The sequence below is a fragment of the Panthera onca genome, chromosome B2 (assembly GCF_046562875.1).
Source record: "Panthera onca isolate mPanOnc1 chromosome B2, mPanOnc1 haplotype 2, whole genome shotgun sequence".
Classification (NCBI taxonomy): domain Eukaryota; kingdom Metazoa; phylum Chordata; class Mammalia; order Carnivora; family Felidae; genus Panthera; species Panthera onca.
In genome coordinates this window covers 14,676,021-14,697,738 of record NC_138343.1, presented here as the reverse complement: position 1 = coordinate 14,697,738, position 21,718 = coordinate 14,676,021, and the positions used below count along the sequence as shown (strand labels likewise).

The window sequence follows — 21,718 nt, the reverse complement described above, 5'->3', positions numbered from 1 at the left end:
TTACAAAATCGCAGGTGTCCCACGAAAAACACCTATGCAGGCATTGACGCGAAGACACCTAAATATTAACAGAAGCTACTTCTGGATGAATCATAGGTGATTTCTATATTCTTCTGGGTTGTCTTTTTTTGGGGGGGGGGTGCTTTGCCCCAAAATTCCGTGTGTGTGTGTGTGCGTGTGTGTGTGTGATTTTTAACAGGAGAGGTTCTCCTTTGGCTGAAATAATTTCGATGGGCTGGCTCCATAACCCATGTCCGAAGGCAGGGAGCCGCGTACCAGACTCCGGCAGTTCCGTGGGAGGCCCGAGGAGTCTTTGGTTACAACAGAGTCTGCGGGAGAGCGAGGTCCTGAGTTCACCTCTGGCGTCACCACCCACACGCTGCGCGCCCTGGGGAAGCGGCGCCACCTCTCCGGATCTGGTTTCGTGTCCGTGCACAGAACGGAACACCCCGGGGCTGGCCTCGCTCCCGCCGGCCGAGGTGGGGGGGATGGGGGGTGGTCAGCGGCGCGGTGTCACGCGCGCCCGCGCCGTCTGCAAAGCCCCAGCGCGCCGCGTTCCGCGCGGGTTGCGATCGCCGCGGCCCCGCGGCTGCGGCAGCCACGCGGGCTCCGGGCGCGCGGGGGCGGGGCGGGGGCGGGGCGGGGCGGCCCGCGGGTGGCCGGCGCCGGAGGGTGGGGGGCGGGGGGAGCCGCGCCGTCCGCTTCCGCCGCCCCGCCGGGGATTCCCCCAGCCCAGCGCCCGGGGAAGTCCCGGTGCGCGCGGGTACAAAGAGAGCGGCGCCGCGGAGCGCGCCACAGGCCGGCCGTCTCCAGCCATGTCGCGCGGCCTCCGGCTCCTGCTCCTGAGCTGCGGTAGGGCTCCAGACGCCTGTCGCCTCCCCACCGGGTCCTGGCGACCTCCCCCCCACCCCCACCCCCTTCTCTCGCTGGCTCACGCCGCTCTCTCTGTCCCTCTTGCAGCCTGCAGCCTGGCGCCCGCGGCGCGGGTGGTGAAGGTGGCTTGTTCCGAGGACGTGGACTTGCCGTGCACCGCCCACTGGGACCCGCAGGTCCCCTACACGGTCTTCTGGACCAAGGTAAGCGCGGCGATGCCCGCGGGCTAGGGCTCGGCCAGCCCGGTTGGAGGCTGCGGGGACCGCCTCCCTTGGGCTGGCGACCCTCTGTAACCGCGGCTAGCCTCCGAATACCGCGCCTTCCCGCACGCCTTCCTCACCCCCACCCCGCGCCACCCGCATCTAGCGACAAGGCGACTTAGCTTATGTTCCCCAAGGACCTAATTCCCCCCCTGCCCCTAGAGGTGGCCTGAGATGAATGATCCAAGTAAGACGCTTTGGAAGCGCAGAGACTCGCTGATTTGGATGAATTCTGGACGCCACCTGTGGTTGTGGCCAGGAGAAAGCAGCCAGGGCAGATTTGGATATCGGACAGTAGGAATGCCCCCCAGATTTCTGATTTCTGAGGTTTGGGGGACTGTGGGGTCCCTAATTCGGGGCCGGGGAGGGAGGAACAGGCACGTTGAGAGAAGGCCACTAAGAGATCGTCCAATGTGCTCTAGGCTTGTGTCCCAGATGGGAGTCGTCTGGCATCCGCTTTCTGGGTTACCCTGTCCCCTAGCTTGTCCATGCTGCTTGGCGCTCCGACAGTCCTGAGGGGCCCAGCCTGGGGGCGTGGGCGTCTGGGGGGGGGGCGTGAGCAGCACCCACGCAAGTAAGAACCAGCGTCACTGTGCCCCCCCCCCCCTTCCCCCATAGGAGAATTGAGTTGCACCGCGGCTTCTTTAAAGAGTTCCTCAACTGGAACATTTTCAGAGGCTAGGACCGCGGTTCCAGCAGCTTCGCACAGCCCCGCAGTCCCTGGTCTTTTGTCCACCTCCCCTAATGAGGTTCTGCCACAACAGCACCTCCAGGTTCAGCCGAGGGCGCGTGATATCCTAGCCTTACTCCGCGGCTCTGATTTAGCATCCTAGAAGAAATCTCTGTGTTCGTTGCTTTCTGCAGAATGCAGGCCTTTGTTCTGCCCTCCAAAAGAAAGATGCTTTACGAACCTGCACGTGTATCTGGCCATTTAGCAAGGCAGTATAGGACAGGTTTGTGTGTGTGTGTGTGTGTCCTCTCCGGACCAGATGGCCTCTTTCCCTGGGACGGTGCTGCACCCCTGTTTTTGTGAATTCCACGCAGCACCCAGTGTTTGCCCGGCCAGTTGGGAAGGTGCTCAGTGAATTCAGGCTGGCACTCGGTGAGGTATGTGCACTAGATATACTTTTGCTGCCTTGGAGCACTGTATTGTGTAGGAAAGCACGTCTGTTATTATTCCTACTTGGTTTCCACTTCATTCACTGTGGGATCAGAGAACATAACACTTCCAAGATTGTTCTGGTAAAAGCAACAGCATTGAAGCAAAAATATTGTGAAGACATTATTATTTGAGTGCTCACTGTGTGCCAGCCTCCGGGGTAAATATTTACATGCATTATCTGTGTCAGTCCTTCCAATGGACTTAAGAGATCTGTACCGCTACTGCTGTTCCCATTTTACAGATGAGGAAACTGAGCCTTAGGGAGTGAAGGAAGCCACTCACTGTTATACAGCTTGGCTAAATGAGAAAGGGGGATTCGAACCAAGTAGTCTGATTCCTTAGCCTGAGTTCTCTGGTTTCCACCTCTGTTACTTAGGGTAAAGAATAGAAAAGTCCTTGGTCTAGCCAGGCAGGGACTTAGCTACCTTAAAGAAGGGGCAAAACATGAAACCATGATCCCTTCCAGAGAGGAATAAAAAAAAAAAAAAAAAAAAAGACTATCCCCAGGGGAGTAATTAAAAAGTACTCATGAAACAAGTAGATGGAATTTCAGACTGTAAAGTTCAAATAGTTGTCAAGGTAAATCTTGCACAAGGTCATTTGGAATGATGCAGTAAACCGTAGCCATTAACCTTTGGCTCCTCCTTGGATGTCAGCTGATGATGTAACTCTATAATGCATGAGCTTGTTTATTGAACAAGGTTCTTGCATGATTTACCCTGAAGGTCTCTCAAAACTGATTTTTTTTGTTTAAATGACAACAGTCTCTTGGCATTTTCTTTTTTCTTTTGGTTCATGGAATAGGGTCATTGAAAGATCATGCCATAGTAATTTTTTTTTTTTTTTTTTAAAGAGGGAAACAGTGATCGAGTCGCGGGGGGAATAGGAAAGCTGTGTTCTGCCCATAAACTATTCAGCTACCTTGAAAATGAAACGCATTGTTCCTTCAAGTACTTTTTAACAGGCCTCAGCATGTTCTGTAGATATTTATTATTTTCCAGCCCAGTAATTACACTTCCGCATCGATTGTGTTTGTACAACACAAATGGATAGAGTATTCTGGAAATAAGGTCAGTGGTGGGAGACTGAAGTACTTGGTTCTCCAGAAGATTAAGCATCTGGTTATTGTTTTTCTTTTTCCCCCACACAACTTTTTTTTTTTTTTTTTGTAAAATGTTTCAGCGCAGAGGTGGCTGTAAAAGGAGAAATTTAAACCCGGTGACCTCAACCCGCCTTGCTCCTGTCACCTGTCTAGCCATCACTAGTGTGGTTCGTCAAACCGCTTTGCGCAGTTGTGGGCTACGCGCTGGGCGAGTGAAGCAGAGTCCCTTAGCGTGTTGTTTTTGTTCTTGTTTTTGTTTTTGTTTTTATCATCCACCAGATTGAATCACATTCTCTCAGGACTTCTGCGTATCACAATTGCGGTTATAATGAGTCACAAGGTAAAATTCCATGTGCCCCTTGGTTCTCCCACAACCATAGGGCATCCTGCCACTGTCCAACTGGCAGTGATTACTTGTGATTACCAGAGGACCCATGGAAACCATGTGTTTCTTCTCATGTGCCTTTTACCAAAAGACTCCGCGCAGAGGGCGTCCAATTCGTGTTTGTGACATTAGGGCGAGTGAGGAAGAAACAGTGTGCATTTTATCCTCTCTGGATAAAGAGAGGTACGGTGAGGGGCGGGGGTGAGGAGGCTTAATATAACACAGGGGGCTGTAGGTGGAGCAAAGGGTGGGCAGAGATAGCCCTCTTCCTGTGAACCCAGCTTTTATTTCCCGTGGACCAGTGCCCTTCTAACTGGGATCCAACAATGGGCCCTCCTCTTGTCCTTTCCTGTATTGTACCGGTTAAGGCAAAGTAGATGCTTAGGAAGAAATAGAAACATGAATACACATACCCGTCAAGCTAGTAGCTGAGTTTAGCTTTGAAAGTCGTGACCTGACTGTGTTTGTTTCGGGAGGGATTTTGAGAAAATATGCAGACAGACTTGGTCCAGCACGCTCTCCCGCCGGCTGTTGAGTGTCTTGTGTAAGAGGGCGTGGCACCATCCCATGTCTTCCAGGAGTAAGAGCATCCCATGAAAGGGCTACCTCTGTGCTCCGCGCCGAGCACAAGTGGGTTCACACTGTCTTCAATGCGGCTGCACTAGGTTTGCAGGGAGAGGATGCCCCTGGACGCAGTGTTTGGGCTTGGTGATGTTCGCAACTGGTGATAGTGAGGGGTTATTTATCAGGGAGATGTAGTACCATCTGGAGTCATGCCGGGAGCCCTGACAGCCTACGCTGATGCATAACGAAAGAGGATATATAGTGTCAACCTTGGGTGACACTGCGGGGTTGAAGACAAGAGATGTGTCACAAGACACATGCCCTTTTCAGATGATTTCCAAAGGAAGGGAGAAAGGGGAAGTAAGACGGATTTCAGAAGTCAGTCTTGGGTTTGTAAGAGCGACAAGGGATCATGGGTTATCCCCTGAACCAAGGGAGCTGTCAGAGAGCAGGTGAATGGCTTGTGTGAGGCTCCTTCCAAAGTTCCAGGCTAGTCACCACGCACATCTTGCTTGTCCTTGTTTTGTGATGAAGCTGCTGTCCGTGTACGTTGCTGACTTCCCATTCAGTGTATTTGTATTTTGTGTCTCTGCCGGCTTGTGTGATGGCGGACCACAAAGCCAGGAGGCGCTGAGGAAACCGGGGTCCCTCGGTGGGGGCTGGAGCGGATGAGTGGTCTGGGCGGATGTAACCCGTGCAGCCACAAATGCGGATGGACCCGTGAAGGAGCCAGGGTGTGCCGCTCACTACAGGTCCTTGATTCTAGAATTTTATCTGCTGTAAGATGAGATTTAAGAGCATGTCTTTGGGAGGAGAAGGAAGCATTCCTATAGTAAACACAGAAGCACTGAAACATTGAAACGCGAAAGCAGTGCGTCAGTGTCACAGAAAAATCACGCTGCCCACATTGGCACCTACACCGCTTGGCCTGGCTGACTCACTTTGGTGGCCTTTACCCTCGGCCAAACCGTGAAAGACATAAAGTTGGTTTTCAGATGGCCCTTACATTCACAGTTTCATTAGTAAAGATTTCTGGGTCCCGAGTGCGTTCCAAGTCCTGGGCCTCACGCTGGCCCATCCTAATCAACACGGGACTTTGGCCAAAGGACCGTCTTGAGCAAAGGCATGGAAAAGGAATCCACAAGCATTTTGGGGGAGCCAGTGGGGTGACCAGTGATCTGGAAGGGAGAGTTATATAGAAGAGGGCTGGCAGATGTTACAGAGAAGGCTTGGAACTGATGGTGAAGAACCTTGAATGCCCAGTTACAATGCCTTGAACTCCTTTCAGCAGCAAGGCGTCACTGAAAGTTTTTAAGCAAAGAGGGTGATGTAATGGCACGCATTTGTAGAGAAAAGATTATTTCTTGTGGGGAAACACAGGCTGTGATTCATCCTCGAAGATGGGTCTCCGAGGGAGGCGTTTTCTCGCTCGATTGCAAAAGACAATCAGGGTAACTCAGCCGAGACTTCAACACATTTCTCAGATGTCCCTTCCCTTCATTCATGGTCACCAGTCGTGTCCCCGTGGTTCTACAGAGGACTGGGCAGCCCAGCACGTGGCCACCTCATAGGGGCCATAGAAGCCTCAGCCCACTGGGATTGGTTCCTCGTCGAGACTTTGGGACAATGATGAATCAGAGAGAAGTTGCTCAAATCTTTCAGTGTGCAGGAGAGTAGAGAGGAAGAAGGCAGCTGGGAGTGGAATGGAATGAAATCAAACACTTGTTTTCCATGAATAAAAGGGGGATTTAGGTCATGTGAGAACCACATTATCTTAGTTCTGTATTTGGTTATGTCACTACACAAAAAAGAGGAAGTGAGAAGGTCACAGTGATGTAAGGGAAGGTCTTAGTGAAAAGGGGAGGCAGAGCTAAAAAGAGATTCTACCTAAAAAAGGGTTTCTCCGTCTAAAATTGTTTGCATAATCTTTTCCTGGCTACTCCAGTGATAACCGCAAATTTTCTACCAAAAGCCCTAGCTCAAACCAGAGCTAGACATGAGGACTTCCCTGAGATTCAAAGAACACCCACAAACCTACCTTGGGTTTTTGTTCTTGCACTGGGATGCCGTTGGCTAACGCTCCTGTGGGGTCCTGTAAGAGTGGTACAGGATTGGGAGCCCAAGGCTTTTAATAAGCTTCATGTTTTTGTGGAGCATCACCCAGTCTGTTCTTGTCCCAATTCTCTAAGAGATGAGAGATTCCAGAAGAGCGGGTAGTTGTTTAGGATTATAGGTCCAGGTGGGGAACACCTACGGGGAAAGAGGGAGGCCAGTTGCCATACACAATTCGTAATCATGTTGGATCACGCTGGGTCAGTTCTGGGGCACAAAGATTCTGAATCAGATTAGTCCTGGATGTCTCATTCCTGGGGTTGTGGGGAGCATCTGAGCCCAAGAGGCAAGCAGGACTGGTCTACAGCCTGGAGCCGTGTGGAGACAGTGCCCCCCATGCCACATTTATTTCTGGGGTGGTTCACAGTGCCCCTACCAGGTAGGACTCTTTACTTGCAAAGCATTGTAATCCCGTCAAAGGTAGCTTCAAGTAGCCACCTGGGTGGCTCAGTTGGTTGAGCACCTGACTCTTGATGTCGACTCAGGTCACGATCTCACGGTTCGTGAGTTCGAGCCCCGCGTCGGGCTCCTTGCTGACCCCAAGGAGTCTGCTTGGAATTCTCTCTGTTCCTTTCTCTCTGTGCCTCCCTGACTCATGCTGTCTGAGTCACCCTCTCGAAATAAACAAATAAAAATAAACGATATTAAAAAATCTAGCTTCACATAAAGGGAATATATTGGTTTACATAATTGAAATGGAAAAAAGCTTTAAAATGATAATTCACACTCCAGTTACGTCTGGTACTGTGAGTAGAATTGTGTCCCACAGAAAGATTATCCCTGGTATTTGTGAAGTGACCTTATATGGAAATAGGGTCTTTGCAGATGCAAGCAATTTAAAGTGAGGTCACACTGGATAAGTGACTGGTGTCACTAATCCAGTGACTGGTGTCCTTAGAAGAAGAGAAAAAGGATAGACAGATAGAGACACCCAGGGAGGACACCATGTGAGGGTGCAGGCAGAAACGAGTGCATGTGTCCACAAGCCAAGGAATGACAAGGATGGCCAGCAATGCCAGAAGCTTCAGGAACGAGGCATGAAACAGATTCTTCCCTAGAGCCTTCAGAGGGAGCACAGCCCTGTCAGCACCTTGCTTGTCGGCTTTTGACCTCTAGAACTGTGAGAGAATACAGTTGTTTATTTTATTTTATTTTATTTTAAATTTTTTTTAACATTTATTTATTTTTGAGACAGAGAGAGACAGAGCATGAACGGGGGAGGGGCAGAGAGAGAGGGAGACACAGAACCGGAAGCAGGCTCCAGGCTCTGAGCCATCAGCCCAGAGCCCGACGTGGGGCTTGAACTCACGGACGGTGAGATCGTGACCTGAGCTGAAGTCGGATGCTTAACCGACTGAGCCACCCAGGCGCCCCTGTTTATTTTTATAATTTTATTAAAAAATTTCCAATTCCCGTCTAGTTATCCTACAGTGTCATATCAATTTCAGGCGTGTAATAGAATGATTCAACAGTTCTATACGTGACTCAATGCTCCTCATGATAAGGGTACCCTTAATCCCCTTCCCCTATTTTACCCATTTTACCCCTACTTTACCCCCCTCCCCTCTGATAACCATCCGTTTGTTCTCTATGGTTAAGAGTCGGCTCTTTTGTCTGTCTCTTTTTTTCTTTGTTCGTTCATGTTGTTTCTTAAACTCCACATAGGAGTGAAATCACATGGTATTTTGTCTTTCTCTGACTGACTTATTTCACTTGGCATTATACCCTCCAGATCCATCCGTGTTGCTGCAAGTGGCAAGATCTCCTTCTTCTTTGTGGCTGATAATATTCCATTGTGTATCTATATCCTATCTGCTTTATCCATGCATCTATCGAGGGATACTTGGGCTGCTTCTGTCATTTGGCTGTTGTAAATAACGGTGCAATAAACACGGGGGCGCGTCAATCTCTTCCAATTGGCATTGTGGTATTCTCCACGTAAATACCCAGCAGTAGAATTACTGGAGCATGTGATCTTTCTATTTTTAACTTTTTGAGGCACCGCCACACTGTTTTCCACAGTGGCTGCACCAGTTTGCATTCCCACCAGCAGTGCAGGAGGGTTCCGAAAAGATCCTGTTACTTTAAGTCCCTCGGTTTGGGGTGCTTTGTTTCGGCAGCATAAGAAGCAAAGACAGCTGGATTTAGGGGTCCTTAAATATCCCCGGGACCTGGTGTCTTTCTGTCCCTCAACTCTTCCTTTCTTCATACTGGGTTTCTCATCAGCCTCCCCACGGCAGTGAGATAGTAGCCAGTGACGGCAGTCCTGTGTACCCTCTCAGGGTCATGGGCGAAGGACAAGATTGTGCCTCTCTTCTAATAGCTCAACGAATGTCTGGTTATATTTAAGTGGCTTTGGTGGGGTCATGTGGTCGTCAGAACCAGTCTCTCCGGTCACGGGCGTCACGCCTGAGTCACGCGTGCCTCCTGTAGAACCAGATGCCATCCCTGTGTACGATGTGAGTCACAGCTCCTAAGAGGGCCTCTTCCAGGTCCAGCGGGACCCACAGGACGCACGTGGATGAAGGACGCTCGGCACGGACACTGGTCAAATCCCAGTGCCGGAGGGTGTTGCCGCATTTATTGTCACGGTGCTGGAGACAGTTCGGAGTGTTGTGGATATTTTGTGGACACGCGGGGGCTAGAAAAATAATTCCTCTCTAGAGCAGATGTTGGGACTTCTAGAACAACTTTGCCAGGGAGGAGACGGGACGTATCAGCGGTAAAGAATGAGAGCATGGGCGAGTGGATGGCTCTCAGGTATAATAACAACTTCCATTACCCACGCTAGCATTTGTAAAGCGCTTTCATGTATTCTCTCCTTTGGCACTTTAAATCACTCCACAGAGCAAGTGAGAAAGTTACAGGTGTGGAAACAAGACCCAGAGAGCGGGTGGCTTACCACGGGTGACCCAGCTAATGGACCACAAATTGAAGGACTTCACGCCTTTGATTCCAAAGCCAGTGCCCTTATAACTCTCATTTTTTTTTTTTTTTTTAATTCACTCATTCACTCAGCAAATGCGTTTTGAATAATCCCAGTGCGCTGGGAACTCTTTAGAAGCTGAGTGAAACCGGGGCTGGGAACATGAGAGAGAAGAGTAAGACATTTAGGGCTCTCTGTGCGATCAACAGACACTGTTTTGTACCATCCACGCCCCTCATCATGCGTGTCTTCTCACTCCCCTTGGGGGATACGATTCCCCCCACTCCCACCCCCACCCCGTGTCTGTGGAGCAGACGGAAGCCCGAGAGCTGTTCGGTCAGTTGGCCAAGAGCAGATCTTAGCCGTGGTGAGGCCGGGGTTTGCTTCCAGGTCTGATCGACTCCAAAGCCTGTGCTCTTAATTATGTTGCCTCTGCCATACTCATAACTCTCTTAGCAGCCATAAATTCAACTCTGTCTGTTAGACCCAGTAAATTTCAAAGTGGAAAATCATTTTTCCAATAAAACTACACTTAGAAAAAAACGATGTTAATGCGCATACATTCTACCCTCATTATGACATCAACCTCCGAGCCAAACTATTTTGCACGTTATAAAGAGCTGTTTTTATGATGAATGGGGATTATATTGGCACTTTAATTGAGTTAGAAACCAAGGTACATGAAAGTTAGTGCATGAGAAATGCAATAAAGAAAAAGCTGTTCAATGTGATTGGAATATATCAGATTACTTTCATACCACTTTTAAATACATAAAGTCCATACCTTTAAATATGTTTATTCAAACTGTTGGATTCAATATATATATATGCGTATATATACACACACATTTTGCCCCTCAAGAAAATCTCTTCCTTTTTAAAAACTTTTTTTTTTAAATTTTATTTTAGAGAGAGTGCATGCATATGAGCTGGGGAGAGGGGTAGAGGGAGAGAGGGAGGAGAGAGAGAGGGGGAGAGAGGGAGAGAGAATCTCGAGCAGGCTCCACACTGTCAGCATAGAGCCCGATGCGGGGCTCGAACTCACAAACTATGAGATCATGACCTGAGCCGACATCAAGAGTCGGATGCTTAACCAACTGAGCCACCCAGGCACCCCCGGAACTGTTGCTCTCTTATATTCAAATATGGCAATCTAGAAGGTGAGCATATATTTGGATCAAATTATTTAAATTAAAAAACATAATTTTCCACAGTAGGGTTTTTGACAGAAATATCAGTTCAGTTTCAAACATATTTCTTTTGTTCTAGTTCCAATTTGTCCATCATTTAAAAAAAACAACAAACTTTAATTCACATGCCCTTAAAATTAGTACGTACTTGTATTTGCTTGCTTTAGTATTCAGCAAATTAAAGAGTTTACTTAATTTGGGGCTTGTGGTTTCCTTAAGGTCAAATCTCCATTTTAGAGAAAGAATAGGTTACTTAAATTGTTTAGTCACATTGAAGGCCTTGAGGCAAATCAAAAGTCCCTAGGTTTTCTGAAAATGAGATGTCCTATATTTTACCCTTCTCTAATCCAATCAAAACTATAGAATTGTCCGCATCAGAGTTAATGCACGGAGCGTGGATTTTTAAAACATAATTGGGATGACTCTTTTGAGGAATTAATTTGCGCAAATCGTGTTGTGGTTTAGCGCACTACAATATTAGCTTTGGAAAGTGCGCATTAAATAGTTCCCATCAATTATGCTTCGCTGTGAATGAATCCGAGGGTTCCTTTTGTTATAAATTACTATTTCCTAAAATGCCTTCGCAGAGAGGCAATGAAACACTTTCAGCTTTGGAATGTTTAAAGAGCTGTTCTTTGCCAGTGGTTGATTTCGAGCCAGCTCAAATGCTTACAAGAACTCATGAAACACAGTTGAGGATGGCCCATTTGCTGGCTGGTCAGTTTACCTCTTTCTGGAATGCTCCTTTGGTTCTTGAACGGTGCTGCTTTTGCCACAAGGGACTCCCCTGATCTCGCGGTGTGCTAGCTGCCGGGCCCCAGAACTGAAGTTAATGATTTGAACTTTTGCATAAAAAGTCTCCTGGTACTGCTAATGCCTGCTTGCATTTTGAGCATGCTATGTTAACATAAAAACTACAACTATTTTTGCAGCTGTAGGCAAATCCCACACTGCCCAGATGGAGTCACATGACAAGATCTATCTTGAAATGGCATAGAGAAGGGGGAATAGGCATTGTGTATGCATCTACAACTTGAAGCCAGGAGGGAGCGTTCTGAAATATTTCCGGGTGCATTGTGTGAATTCACAGAAGGTTCCTTTTGCTATAGTTAGTCATCGGCAAAGGCCGTGCTCATTACTTAGGCAAGAGTTCCCAAGTTCAGTGAGTAGTTCTCCCAGTGTTCTGGGTCTTTCAGGAAGACCCAGGAAGAGGCCATTGGAAGATGGCCCCACGACATTTGAGGTATTTTGCCACCATCCCGCTGATGGCTGTGATGGGTCAGTAAATCACAATTCTGCAGGTTGCTTTGGGGTCCTTTGTTTTGCCTTTCCTTCCCCTACTTCTATCTTCTGTCTTTCTCATGACCTCGCTCTGCCTTTGTTTTTCTATTTGAAAAGTAACTGGAGACCCACTGGAGGTTTTGCCAGAGGCTCACGGAAATCTGACCACCAAATAAACTACTTCTCGCTGTTACTACTGATTTTTTTTTTTTTTTAAATGTGTATTTATTTTTCAGAAAGAGAGAGGGAGACAGAATCATGAGCAGGCTTGGAGCTATCAGTGCGGGGCTCGAACTCACGAACTGTGAGATCACGGCCTGAGCGGAAGCCAGCCGCTTAACGGACTGAGCCACCTAGGCGCTCCTTACCACTGAATGTTAAAGTGAAATTCTTTTCGGCCAAAAGACAGGCGGCCACCGCCCGCCGTTTCTGATCACCTGCACGCTGGCTTCGGCCAGCTTGGCAGCCGGCAGGATAACGGGACCACAGGTTCTGTTCCCACCCCCTCCGGAAGGGTCTGCGGTTTTGATCTTGACTTTCAAGATGGGATCTTTCCGAGTTGAGGGAGGGATCAGGGATCGCTGAACGGGACCAGAGGCCCCCAAGGAGAAAACCGGGGATAGGTAACCTCAGAATGATTGCTGCCACCAAATTTCTGCCCTTTCGGACGCAGGAGTTCTAGCAAGACAGAGTCCGGTGAACTGTGTTAGAAATAACTCTGCAATTGACATATTTAGAGGTTAATTCTGAAAAGAAAGCCTGGAGGAGTGGCTTCGTGGCGGGGTGAGGGCCGAGCGGGCGCCCCGAGGGTCCCGGCCGCCGGCCCCCCACCAGCCCCTGTAGGGGGAGCCGAACCGCCCCGGCCAGGGGAGGGGCGGGGAGGGGCGGGGCGGGAGCGCGCCGGGAGGCTGCAGTTCGAGGTGTAATTAGGCCTGAAGGGGGAACCCCGGGCTAAAGGAGATGCGTTCTGGCGCCCATTGGATGCCTCTAGCTCTTTCTCGGCCTCCTCGGCCGCTCCTCGTTTCTCTGCTCCATTTTTGAAGCCCTGAAGCCCCGAGGCTGTAGATCCTTGATTATTTAGGAAAGGACCTTTCGACACCAGAAGAACCGTCCAGCAATGGGCTCCACTCTCCTAGGCGGTGCGGGAGAAAAGCCGCTCGCCGGGGCGCCGTGTGGCGGCGGGGGCGGGAGCGGTGGTGGCTCCGCCGCCAGGTGTCTCTGCAGCCCGTCCGTCCGTCCTTCCGCCGAGTCCGCGAGCGCCCGGGGCCCAGCCGGTCTGCTGTGGGCTCCGCGCTTCCCTCGCGTAGTAAATGAAGGGGAAGCCACGGAGTGCGTGTAGCGTGTTGTGTGTGTATAGCGCTTGTGTGTAGTGTGTGTGTGCGTGTGTGCACGCCCCTTCCTGAGCTGCTTCGGCCTCACTGGGCGTCCCCTGCTTCCTTGGTTAGTGATCCTCCGCCCTGAATCGCCTGGAAAGTGGGAGAGGAGCTGGCGGCTCCCAGGACAGGAGATGACATTCTGCAGCGACAGGGAATCCTGCTGATCGCTGGGTCATTCCCTGAGGTGGCTCCTTGGCGCCCTCACATTCTAGGGGCACGTGAGGGATGCCGCCGGGTCCCAGGCTCCCTGGCGGTCCCGGCCATCCAGCAAAGGGCGAGGGCTGAGCGCTGAGAACGAGAACGAACGGTGATTTGCCTTCCTTTTGTGTCAATCCGGTTTGGACGCTTGAAAACATTTCGGTGGAGGATGCACGGGCGAGCTAATTAGGCAGATTAAAAATATACCTGGGGGAAAAAAAAAACTGATGGGGAATGCGGTTGTGGCCTAATCTGTCAAGTAAGAGGTGAGGGAGAGACCCCACCGACGTAACAAAGAAGATAGTTCAGGCAGAGAACCCCTGCCGGGCGGTTGGCTGAATTGGGCATCTGCCCCAGTCCAGCTGGTCTGTCCCGGGTCCAAAGATTTAAGCGGTCGCGGTCCTTCTGTGTGCATCTTGGTGTGACCGTCGCGTGATGTGGCACAAAAAGTCTCCCTGGGGCACCACCGTCGGCTGTCTTCTTGCCCTGCTAGGGCGTCAGTGTGGTGCACCCTGTGACATCATGGGTGGCCCCACAGATACCCAGTTTTTTAAGAACAAGGTGACCGTTTACAGGAGGCATTTGCTCATGCATGTCTGTGCTTTCCGCCGAGCCGTCTGGCAGTGGTCTTCGAGTTGGGAGGCTGAGATACAAAACTAAGAATCATTCAGGGGGTGAGTGGGTATCTGAAGAAAACAAGAGGACATTTAATACAGAACAACCAGCAGCAACATATCACTCAAAGTGATTCACGCAAATCCTCATCGACGCATCATTATTGTCAGCAGCAACAACACTCTGTCCTTTATTAGGGGGTGGAAGCTGGGATACGCCGAATCGTAAAGCGCAGGCCTGATCTTATGCCAGAAAAGATACAGCCTTACAGAATTTTCATACATTTTCTCCTCCTCCCCTGAAGGTCACACATACACATACTGTTTTGTTTAAAAAAAAAATAGTTGAGGACGGATGTTATGAAAACAAGAGGCAGAACCTTGATGCGGGGTGAGGACGGTGTTTCCAAGTCCTGTTAGTGGAACCTGATGCAGCGTGATGCTTTTTCAACAGCTTACAGACGACGGCGAGGAAAGGATAGAGATGCCCCCGGAGGGTCTGTGGTACCACCAGCAGAAGGATGGCTCCTTAGAAGCCTCCGGTGAAAGGCTGTACTCCCTGAAGATTGAAAACACTACCAGTGTCGACTCAGGGACATACAGGTGCATCCTGGAGGAGCCAGAAGGGCGGAGAAACCAAAGCGGCACTGTGACCTTGAAAGTGACAGGTGAGGTGATCTGCTGCGCCTGTTTCCTTCTTGCAAGATGCGTGTGCACTTGCATAGGCTCGAAACTCCGTCCTCTCTATTGGAGTCCAACTGGAAGCTTAGGATCGTGTGGCTAAAAGCTAAATTCTCCTATAAGAATGTCATAACTTTTTCTGCTCCCTCCCTTCCTACCTTCTTTCCTTCCTTTCTTCCTTCCTTCCTTCCTTCCTTCCTTCCTTCCTTCCTTCCTTCCTCTCTCCCTCCCTCCCTCTTCCTTCCTTCCTTCCTCCCTCCCTCCCTTCCTTCCTTCCTTCTCTTCCTCCCTCCCTCTTCCTTCCTTCCTCCTTTCCTTCCTTCCTTCCTTCCTTCCTTCCTTCCTTCCTTCCTTCCTCTCTTCCTCCCTCCCTCTTCCTTCCTTCCTTCCTCCCTCCCTCCCTTCCTTCCTTCCTTCTCTTCCTCCCTCTTCCTTCCTTCCTTCCTTCCTTCCTTCCTTCTTTCCTTCTCTTCCTCCCTCCCTCTCCCTTCCTTCCTCCTTTCCTTCCTTCCTTCCTTCCTTCCTTCCTTCCTTCCTTCCTCTCTCCCTCCCTCTTCCTTCCTTCCTTCCTTCCTTCCTTCCTTCCTTCCTTCCTTCCCTCCTTCCCACTAAAGACAGATCCACCCTAGTTGTGTAGATGCCAAATGTAGCCAAACCACCAATCTGGGTGTTGTTTATTCATACAAGAGTCCTTTGAAACAAATAGGAAGTATCCAAGGGGCGCCTGGGTGGCTCAGTCGGTTGAGCGTCTGACTTCGGCTCAGGTTATCATCTCATGGTTCGTGGGTTTGAGCCCCGCGTGGGGCTCTGTGCTGACAGCCTGGGGCCTGGAGCCTGCTTCGGATTCTGCGTCTCCCTCTCTGTCTGCCCTTCCCCTGTGCACACTCGTCTCTTTATCAAAAATAAATAAAGATTTTTAAAAAATTTACAAAGAATAGGAAGTATCCGAGATGAATTTTCGGAGGACAGAGAAACAGTGTAGTCCTGAATACGTCAGGTGACTATGATATTCTGCTCCTTGGATCTTTCTAATCTGGCCCAGGAGGGGCCGCATCATGTTTCCACCTTTTTAACTGATGAGCCGCAGCATTTCCCTCCCATTTATGATGGCTACATTGCCCGATGCCTCAACTCAGGCCGAAGAAAAAGGGCACAGCAAGAAAATAATGTTCCAGTGACAGAATACACATTTTTGCTCTATGCAGTAATCGCAAGAATTGAGCTCCAAGGGGAGGATTATCTCTTCGGGTTTTCCCCCAGAATTTTTCTTTGTGTAGCTTAAAATATGCCTTGCATTTGACTTTTGCCCAGCGCTCATTAGTGGCTGGGGCTTGAAATGACAAACATGTTGTTGTCACACAGTTCCTGATGTTTATGCCAGGAATGCTTTCTTCTTTTATTGGGAATCTGAAGGGAATCTGACTTAGGATAATATTCCTTTTTTCACAAGAACACGATCACTGTGTAGAGCTCAGTGTTTGGATTTGGTTCACTGTTACACACACACACACACATATACACACACCTTACACCCTTCTCAGTCTCTAGCCCCTAATGCTGCTTTGTCTGTCTGCATGCACCTCCCAGACCTGGCATCTGTTTTATTCTCCGCTCTATCTGGCACACGGCAGGCTGTCAATCAGCATCTGCAGCGAGGTGATTGACAAATGAGAGCAACCTTGCAGGGAAGAGCAGAGAGGAGAGGAACAGAGAATGGCTGGTTTCCTTTCCTCTGCTGAGGACAAGGTTGCCTACAAGTTCAGTGGTTAGACTCCTCCAGAGTCCCCTGGATCTGGTTCACTTAAGAGCTCTGTGGCTCATTAGTGTGTGCCCTTGGGCACATCTCTCACAGCCTCTAAACCTCAGTTCTCTCATCTCTAAAATGGGGGCAATAACCTCTCCAGCATGGGCTCGCGTGAAGGCTAAATGGGATATTGCACTGAAATGCTTAGTTCGGTGCCTGAGGTACACGGAGTGCTGGATAAATGTTAGGCTCTCAACCTTCCCTTTCTCGAGTCACAGACCCTACTGAGAACCCATCCCTATACTACTTGTGAAATGTTGAATCGAGCTTTAGAGGTTGCCAGCTCTCTCAAGGACCATTCGTGGCCCCAGGGGATCGTCCCCCCCCACCCCCCCCCAGTCACCTGCATGCCACCCGCCCCTGCCTGGGCCTTCAAGCAGGCTTGGCAACCTGGCTATCCCAGACAACGCACATCGGATGTCATGTCTGAGTGAGAAGAGGCCGTCCCCTTCCATGTCTCTTCCTGCCTTTGCGTCCCCAAGCGCTGCAGCCACAGCCTTCGACGGCCCCTCGGGGAGCCCCTTAGCCCACCTTTGCCGCCAGCCTTGGTGGAGATTTCACGATTCTACAAAAACGTGTTGACTCATTCAGTAATAGCCGGGCGGCTCACCTGCCCGGTTCCTTCGTCCCCCCAGTCCTCCTGAGGTGAGAACACCTAGCATTCTACACAGCACAGATGAAGCAGGCTCACGCTTCAACACATGGCGTGTCATCTGATGCAAAGGCACCAGAAAAGCCAGGAAATAGAGCCTGAGCGAGATGCCGTATGCCGGCCCCATCGCACACAGCCAGGCTCAGGTGCGAGTGAGCACCGGCCACCGCCGTCACCGCTGTCACTAGCATTGTTCTTCCCGAATGCACAGACGTGTGCGGTTAGGCATGGGAGACAAGAAGGACTTGGGGAAAAAAAAAGAAAAGCCAGAGCAAAGCATTCTTAGCTTTTTATCACGGTAGGAAAGTTCTGTTAAACAGCTTCGTATTTTTACTCTCTCTCTCTTTTTTTTTTTAAGGATGCCCTAAGGAACGCAAAGAAGACACTTTTCAGAAATACAGAGCCGAGATTGTACTGCTGTTGGCTCTGGTCGTTTTCTACTTAACACTCATTATTTTCACTTGTGTAAGTATCTTCGTAAAAAAACACGTATTATGATTAAAAGATCGCCCGGGGGCGCCAATCCGAATATATTTGGTAGATAGCGTGAATCCGTAATGCTGGCGAGAGATGTTCTTCTGTGAACCGGGCACCTGCTGAGGCGTCCGCGCTGTGAGGATCGGTGCGGGAAGCGCCCGGCTTGTTTTGAATCCGGTTGCCCTGCACAGAGAGCTGCCGAGAGAAAACGAAGTAGGGTGTGTGAAGGAAGCTCGAGACCTGCCACAGGATCCTTCCAGGGCGCCAGAGGCCCTGGTGGTGACGGTGGTGGCAAGTGTGGCTCTGACTTGCCATCATCCTGGGGCAAAGGCACGACTCCGCCTGTAGGCGAGTGACGCAGCCCCACCGCACGGTGGTAGATCGGTCTCCTTCTCTTGACCTTGAACCCTTTCCTCCTGGGGGGTCTCCTCTAAGAGTTTTGGCGCTTGCCTCCACTCCCTGGGAATTAGCCCTGAGAAGCCAGAGGAGTAGGGTATACAGGCAGTGTCCTAGGGTGGAAGATGGCCGGCCGGTGCTGAAGTGGCCTTGACCGTAGCCCTTGAACTGTTGGTGGCAGGCTCCAGCTTACAGACCCTGAGCCTCTTTGTGCATGGCTGCTTACCTGGGTAGACCAAAGCTATAGGGAGCGAGGCCAGCTTTGGGCCTGACCCCCTAGGAAGTGATCTGTCCCATATGTCTCGATACTATCAGGAAGGACTGGCTACTTAGGGGCCAGGACAGATCTCACCCAAGAGCTATCCCGGGGCCTTGTCACTCACTGGCCCCCTGTATTCACTTCCTTGCCTCTCTGGCCACGGACTCATCTCTCCAGTTGCTGTTTTGGATGCCAGTCAAAAAGACTCCCGTGAGCACCTAGTGGGTACAGGCATTAAGCTAGGCGCGGTGGAGGACATAAGCCATCAGCTTACGATTTGGGGTCATTAGGGTCATTTGCACACAAGATGATTAGAGTTACTGGAGGGTAAATTTAAAAAATGAATGACTTGAGTTTCTTGCTGGCAAATGCCTGTTTCAGGGGGCACTGATTTTCCATGCAGGTAGCTAACAGTAGGGGCTGGAAATGGCCCCAGTCTGTAGTCCGTGCGTCTCCTGGTCACAGTTTGGGGCTGAAATAGTACAAGCCGACTTGTCGAGCGAGCGAAGCTACTAGGCTAACAAGGGCTTCCCGAACGAGCTGTGCAGCCCGCTGTCAGCGAGTGGAGCTTAAATTGAGGCGTCCACTGTTGCATTTCCCCGATTGTTCATGTCTCCACTTCTTTTATTTTTCAGAAGTTTGCACAACAACAGAGTATTTTTCCAGATTTTTCTAAACCGGGCACGCAACGAGCTTTCCTCCCAGTTGTCTCCCCAGATAAGCATTTGGAGCCAGCGACTCTTCACAAGACGGAACTGGTATGAGCAGGATTTCTGCAGGTGGTTTTCTCTAAAGTCGAAGAAAGCTCAGCGGTGTGCCCGGATGGCACGCTGGACAAAAGCGGAGTGAGCCCCACACCGAAGAGGGCGTCCTTCCCGGGAGGTCCTTCCGGAAACTGCAGGTCACAGCCTGCTCTTTGTGAGCAGGACTTTGGGAACCGGTGCAGGACCACGAAGCATGGGGCCGCCTGCAGGGAAGCTCTCTGCTTCTCCACAGCTAACTTCTTAGCATTTTATTCAGCTCTCTGGTCAACGCCCGGAACTCTTTTCAGTCCCACACAAGCTATGGCGAGACGCAGCTAGAAGAGGGTCTTGGGAAATACGGACGCCCAGAGCCGGCCCTGTGACAGACTCTTGAGGACCGTGGTCTTCTTCACATCTGGGAAACATCTCTCTCTGAGTTTGCCGTGTTGTCTTGTGCTAGCCCAGATGTTTTATGTCTGGGAGAAGTTGACGGGCCAAACTGTGAGACAGCGGGGGATATTTAGCGAATCATGGCCCGGTGTGAAGGCCCTGCTATTACTAAGGAGCGTTGTGTGTACCTAGAAGTAACAAGTTGATGAGCTGTTCCCCACTGGAGCCTTTTCATCCGGAAAGACCCACGTAAAGAAGCAATAAAGAAGATGCCACATTTGTTTTGATATCCGTAGATTCCTGCCAAAGAAGGACTGGTTTTTTTCTCCCCTTTTGAAATCTGGGTCTACGGTTAGATATCAAGGCTCACAGCGCAAGTGACCTCAGTATGGAGAGAACGAAGTCAGAGAGGATGACCCCAGGATCGTGAGCTATTTGATGCCCTGACGAAAATGCCGGACAAACCATGCCATCTGGGTTCCAACCCCAGGTGTCCCACTGCCAAGCTGTATGATCTTGAGCAGGGTCTTTGTGATTTCTCTTTTCTCAGTCGTAAACCAGAAGGTGGTTGTATGAGTTGATTGTGACAGTGTATGTGAAAATGCTTTGAAAAAGCATAAAGCACCATAAAAATTTGAAGCTCCATTGGGTCACTATCCTTATTCTTACAGAGGTGTTCTGGGCATGAGAGAATGCTTTTCATTCATTCTCATGTTTACCATTATTCCAAACAAAGAAGGCCAGACATAAGACCTTTCCATAGTCTTCTAGGAGTTCTTTTGGGGAAGTGAGGAGACCAGGTCAGCGAAGCACCAAGCCAAAAGTACTCCAAGATATGGACACACAGGAATCACGGGGCCCTGGGGAGAAGAGAGTCCACAGGATGTTCCATTGACATTTTGACAGTTGTTGGGTAACTCTTCTCAAACTGGGCCCTTTCCCTACTTGTTTTCTAAAGCGATTTTATCCCGTTGGTCGCGTGTGCATGGTCCACACTGATACTAGAGAGGGAAAGAAAGGGCAAGATGCTTCAGTGTTCTTGCTTTTTTGTCATAGCCTTCATGCCATTAAGGGGCTGGATGCGAATAGGGGTGTTTTTCTTTTTTATATTTAAAACTACTCGTAGAACTTTGGGATAAGCGCTAGGATGTCTGTAAAGTAGTTTGAGAACCAGAACCCAAGGTGAAATTCTAGAGGTGTAACATTGGCTGAGTCCTTCCTCTGAGAGGGAGAGCATTTATGGCAGGTAGACCTCTATGAAACAGCGCCCCCTTCTGCCCAAGGATGCCCCTGCATCTTGCCACTAGGTAGTACATGATTAGCTTGGCCATATGTATGACTGCCGGTCACGGGGGTGGAGAAAGGGGTGGAAAGAGGGAGGGTTGTGACTTCAGAAGGATGTGTACAATCAGGGTCCCTGTACCTGGGATTCGTGGGGTTTCACTCAAGATTCTCAAATAGGTCCATTAGCCTCAAAATGATAAGAACAATCCAGGACAAGTGGTTATAATAGTTATAAAAGTGTCATAGGTCCTTTTTTTCATCATAGATGAATCCTCTTTGGAAAATGGCTCTTTATGAAGATGAATGCTTATAAAATTTCTGCAAAAGCTGTAGATTCCCCTTCAGTGGAATTAACTCCGTTCTCAAATGCTTTACCAGAAGCGCTGGGGAGACCATTGGCATGGCCATTAAGAGCTCAGAGTTCATACTCAGCCAGGTTTGAAGCCTAGATTCATCACTCAAGTTTTTGCCACTCTGGGCAGGAGACAGACCTCTCTAAGCCTCAGTTGGCAGATGTTTAGAATAAGAATAAGGACAGTATCTGCCTAATAGGTTTGTTGTGAAGATTAAATGAGATAATATATCTAAAGGCTGAGCCTGATATCTGGCAAATAGTAAGCCGTTGAATAATCTTGGAACAAGAAAGAGCAAAGAGGCAACACAGAAGGTGCCAGTGACCATGAATCTTGAACAAAGTGGTTTTGTTAAAAGGAAGGAATTGAATTGGTGGGGGAGTCATGTTGCTTTCAAAGGATTAATACCCAATGAAACCAAATTTTTCATGGCCATTAAGGTTATAGTTCAGGAAAGACCAGGGAAGGGGCCGCCTTTCATTAGCTTGAACTGACTCAAGTTAAAAACATAATGCAGATTTGAAATCCAACTTGACATTTCGCACCTAGTCTTTGGCATGAGAAAAGGTGTGTGTGTGTGTGTGTGTGTGTGAAAAAGAGAAGGGTAAGGTGGGTAGGGCAGAATTCATCAAGGAG

At 49.7% G+C, this 21,718-nt stretch overlaps 1 protein-coding gene across 2 annotated transcripts; it reads left to right on the top strand.

The window, feature by feature from the left end:
- The first annotated feature begins 653 nt into the window (after window positions 1-653).
- CD83 (CD83 molecule) lies at window positions 654-20,084 on the top strand. Of its 2 annotated transcripts, none has more exons than XM_060614759.3 (5): window positions 654-852; window positions 961-1,076; window positions 14,498-14,711; window positions 17,539-17,645; window positions 18,951-20,084. In XM_060614759.3, the coding sequence occupies exons 1-5, from the start codon at window positions 816-818 to the stop codon at window positions 19,074-19,076; spliced, it is 600 nt and encodes a 199-aa protein (XP_060470742.3). In that variant the 5' UTR covers window positions 654-815; the 3' UTR covers window positions 19,077-20,084. The 2 variants fall into 2 exon arrangements, with proteins under 2 accessions (XP_060470742.3, XP_060470741.3); XM_060614758.3 differs by having other exon boundaries at window positions 657-852; window positions 18,948-20,084.
- Window positions 20,085-21,718: the final 1,634 nt, after the last annotated feature.

Excerpts from the sequence above, each read along its gene's own strand:
- CD83 (XM_060614758.3), top strand. The coding sequence starts at position 816 with ATGTCGCGCGGCCTCCGGCTCCTGCTCCTGAGCTGCG. Across the intron at positions 14,712-17,538 it reads TGTGACCTTGAAAGTGACAG|GATGCCCTAAGGAACGCAAA; the intron begins GTGAGGTGATCT and ends TTTTTTTTTAAG. Across the intron at positions 17,646-18,947 it reads CACTCATTATTTTCACTTGT|AAGTTTGCACAACAACAGAG; the intron begins GTAAGTATCTTC and ends TTTATTTTTCAG.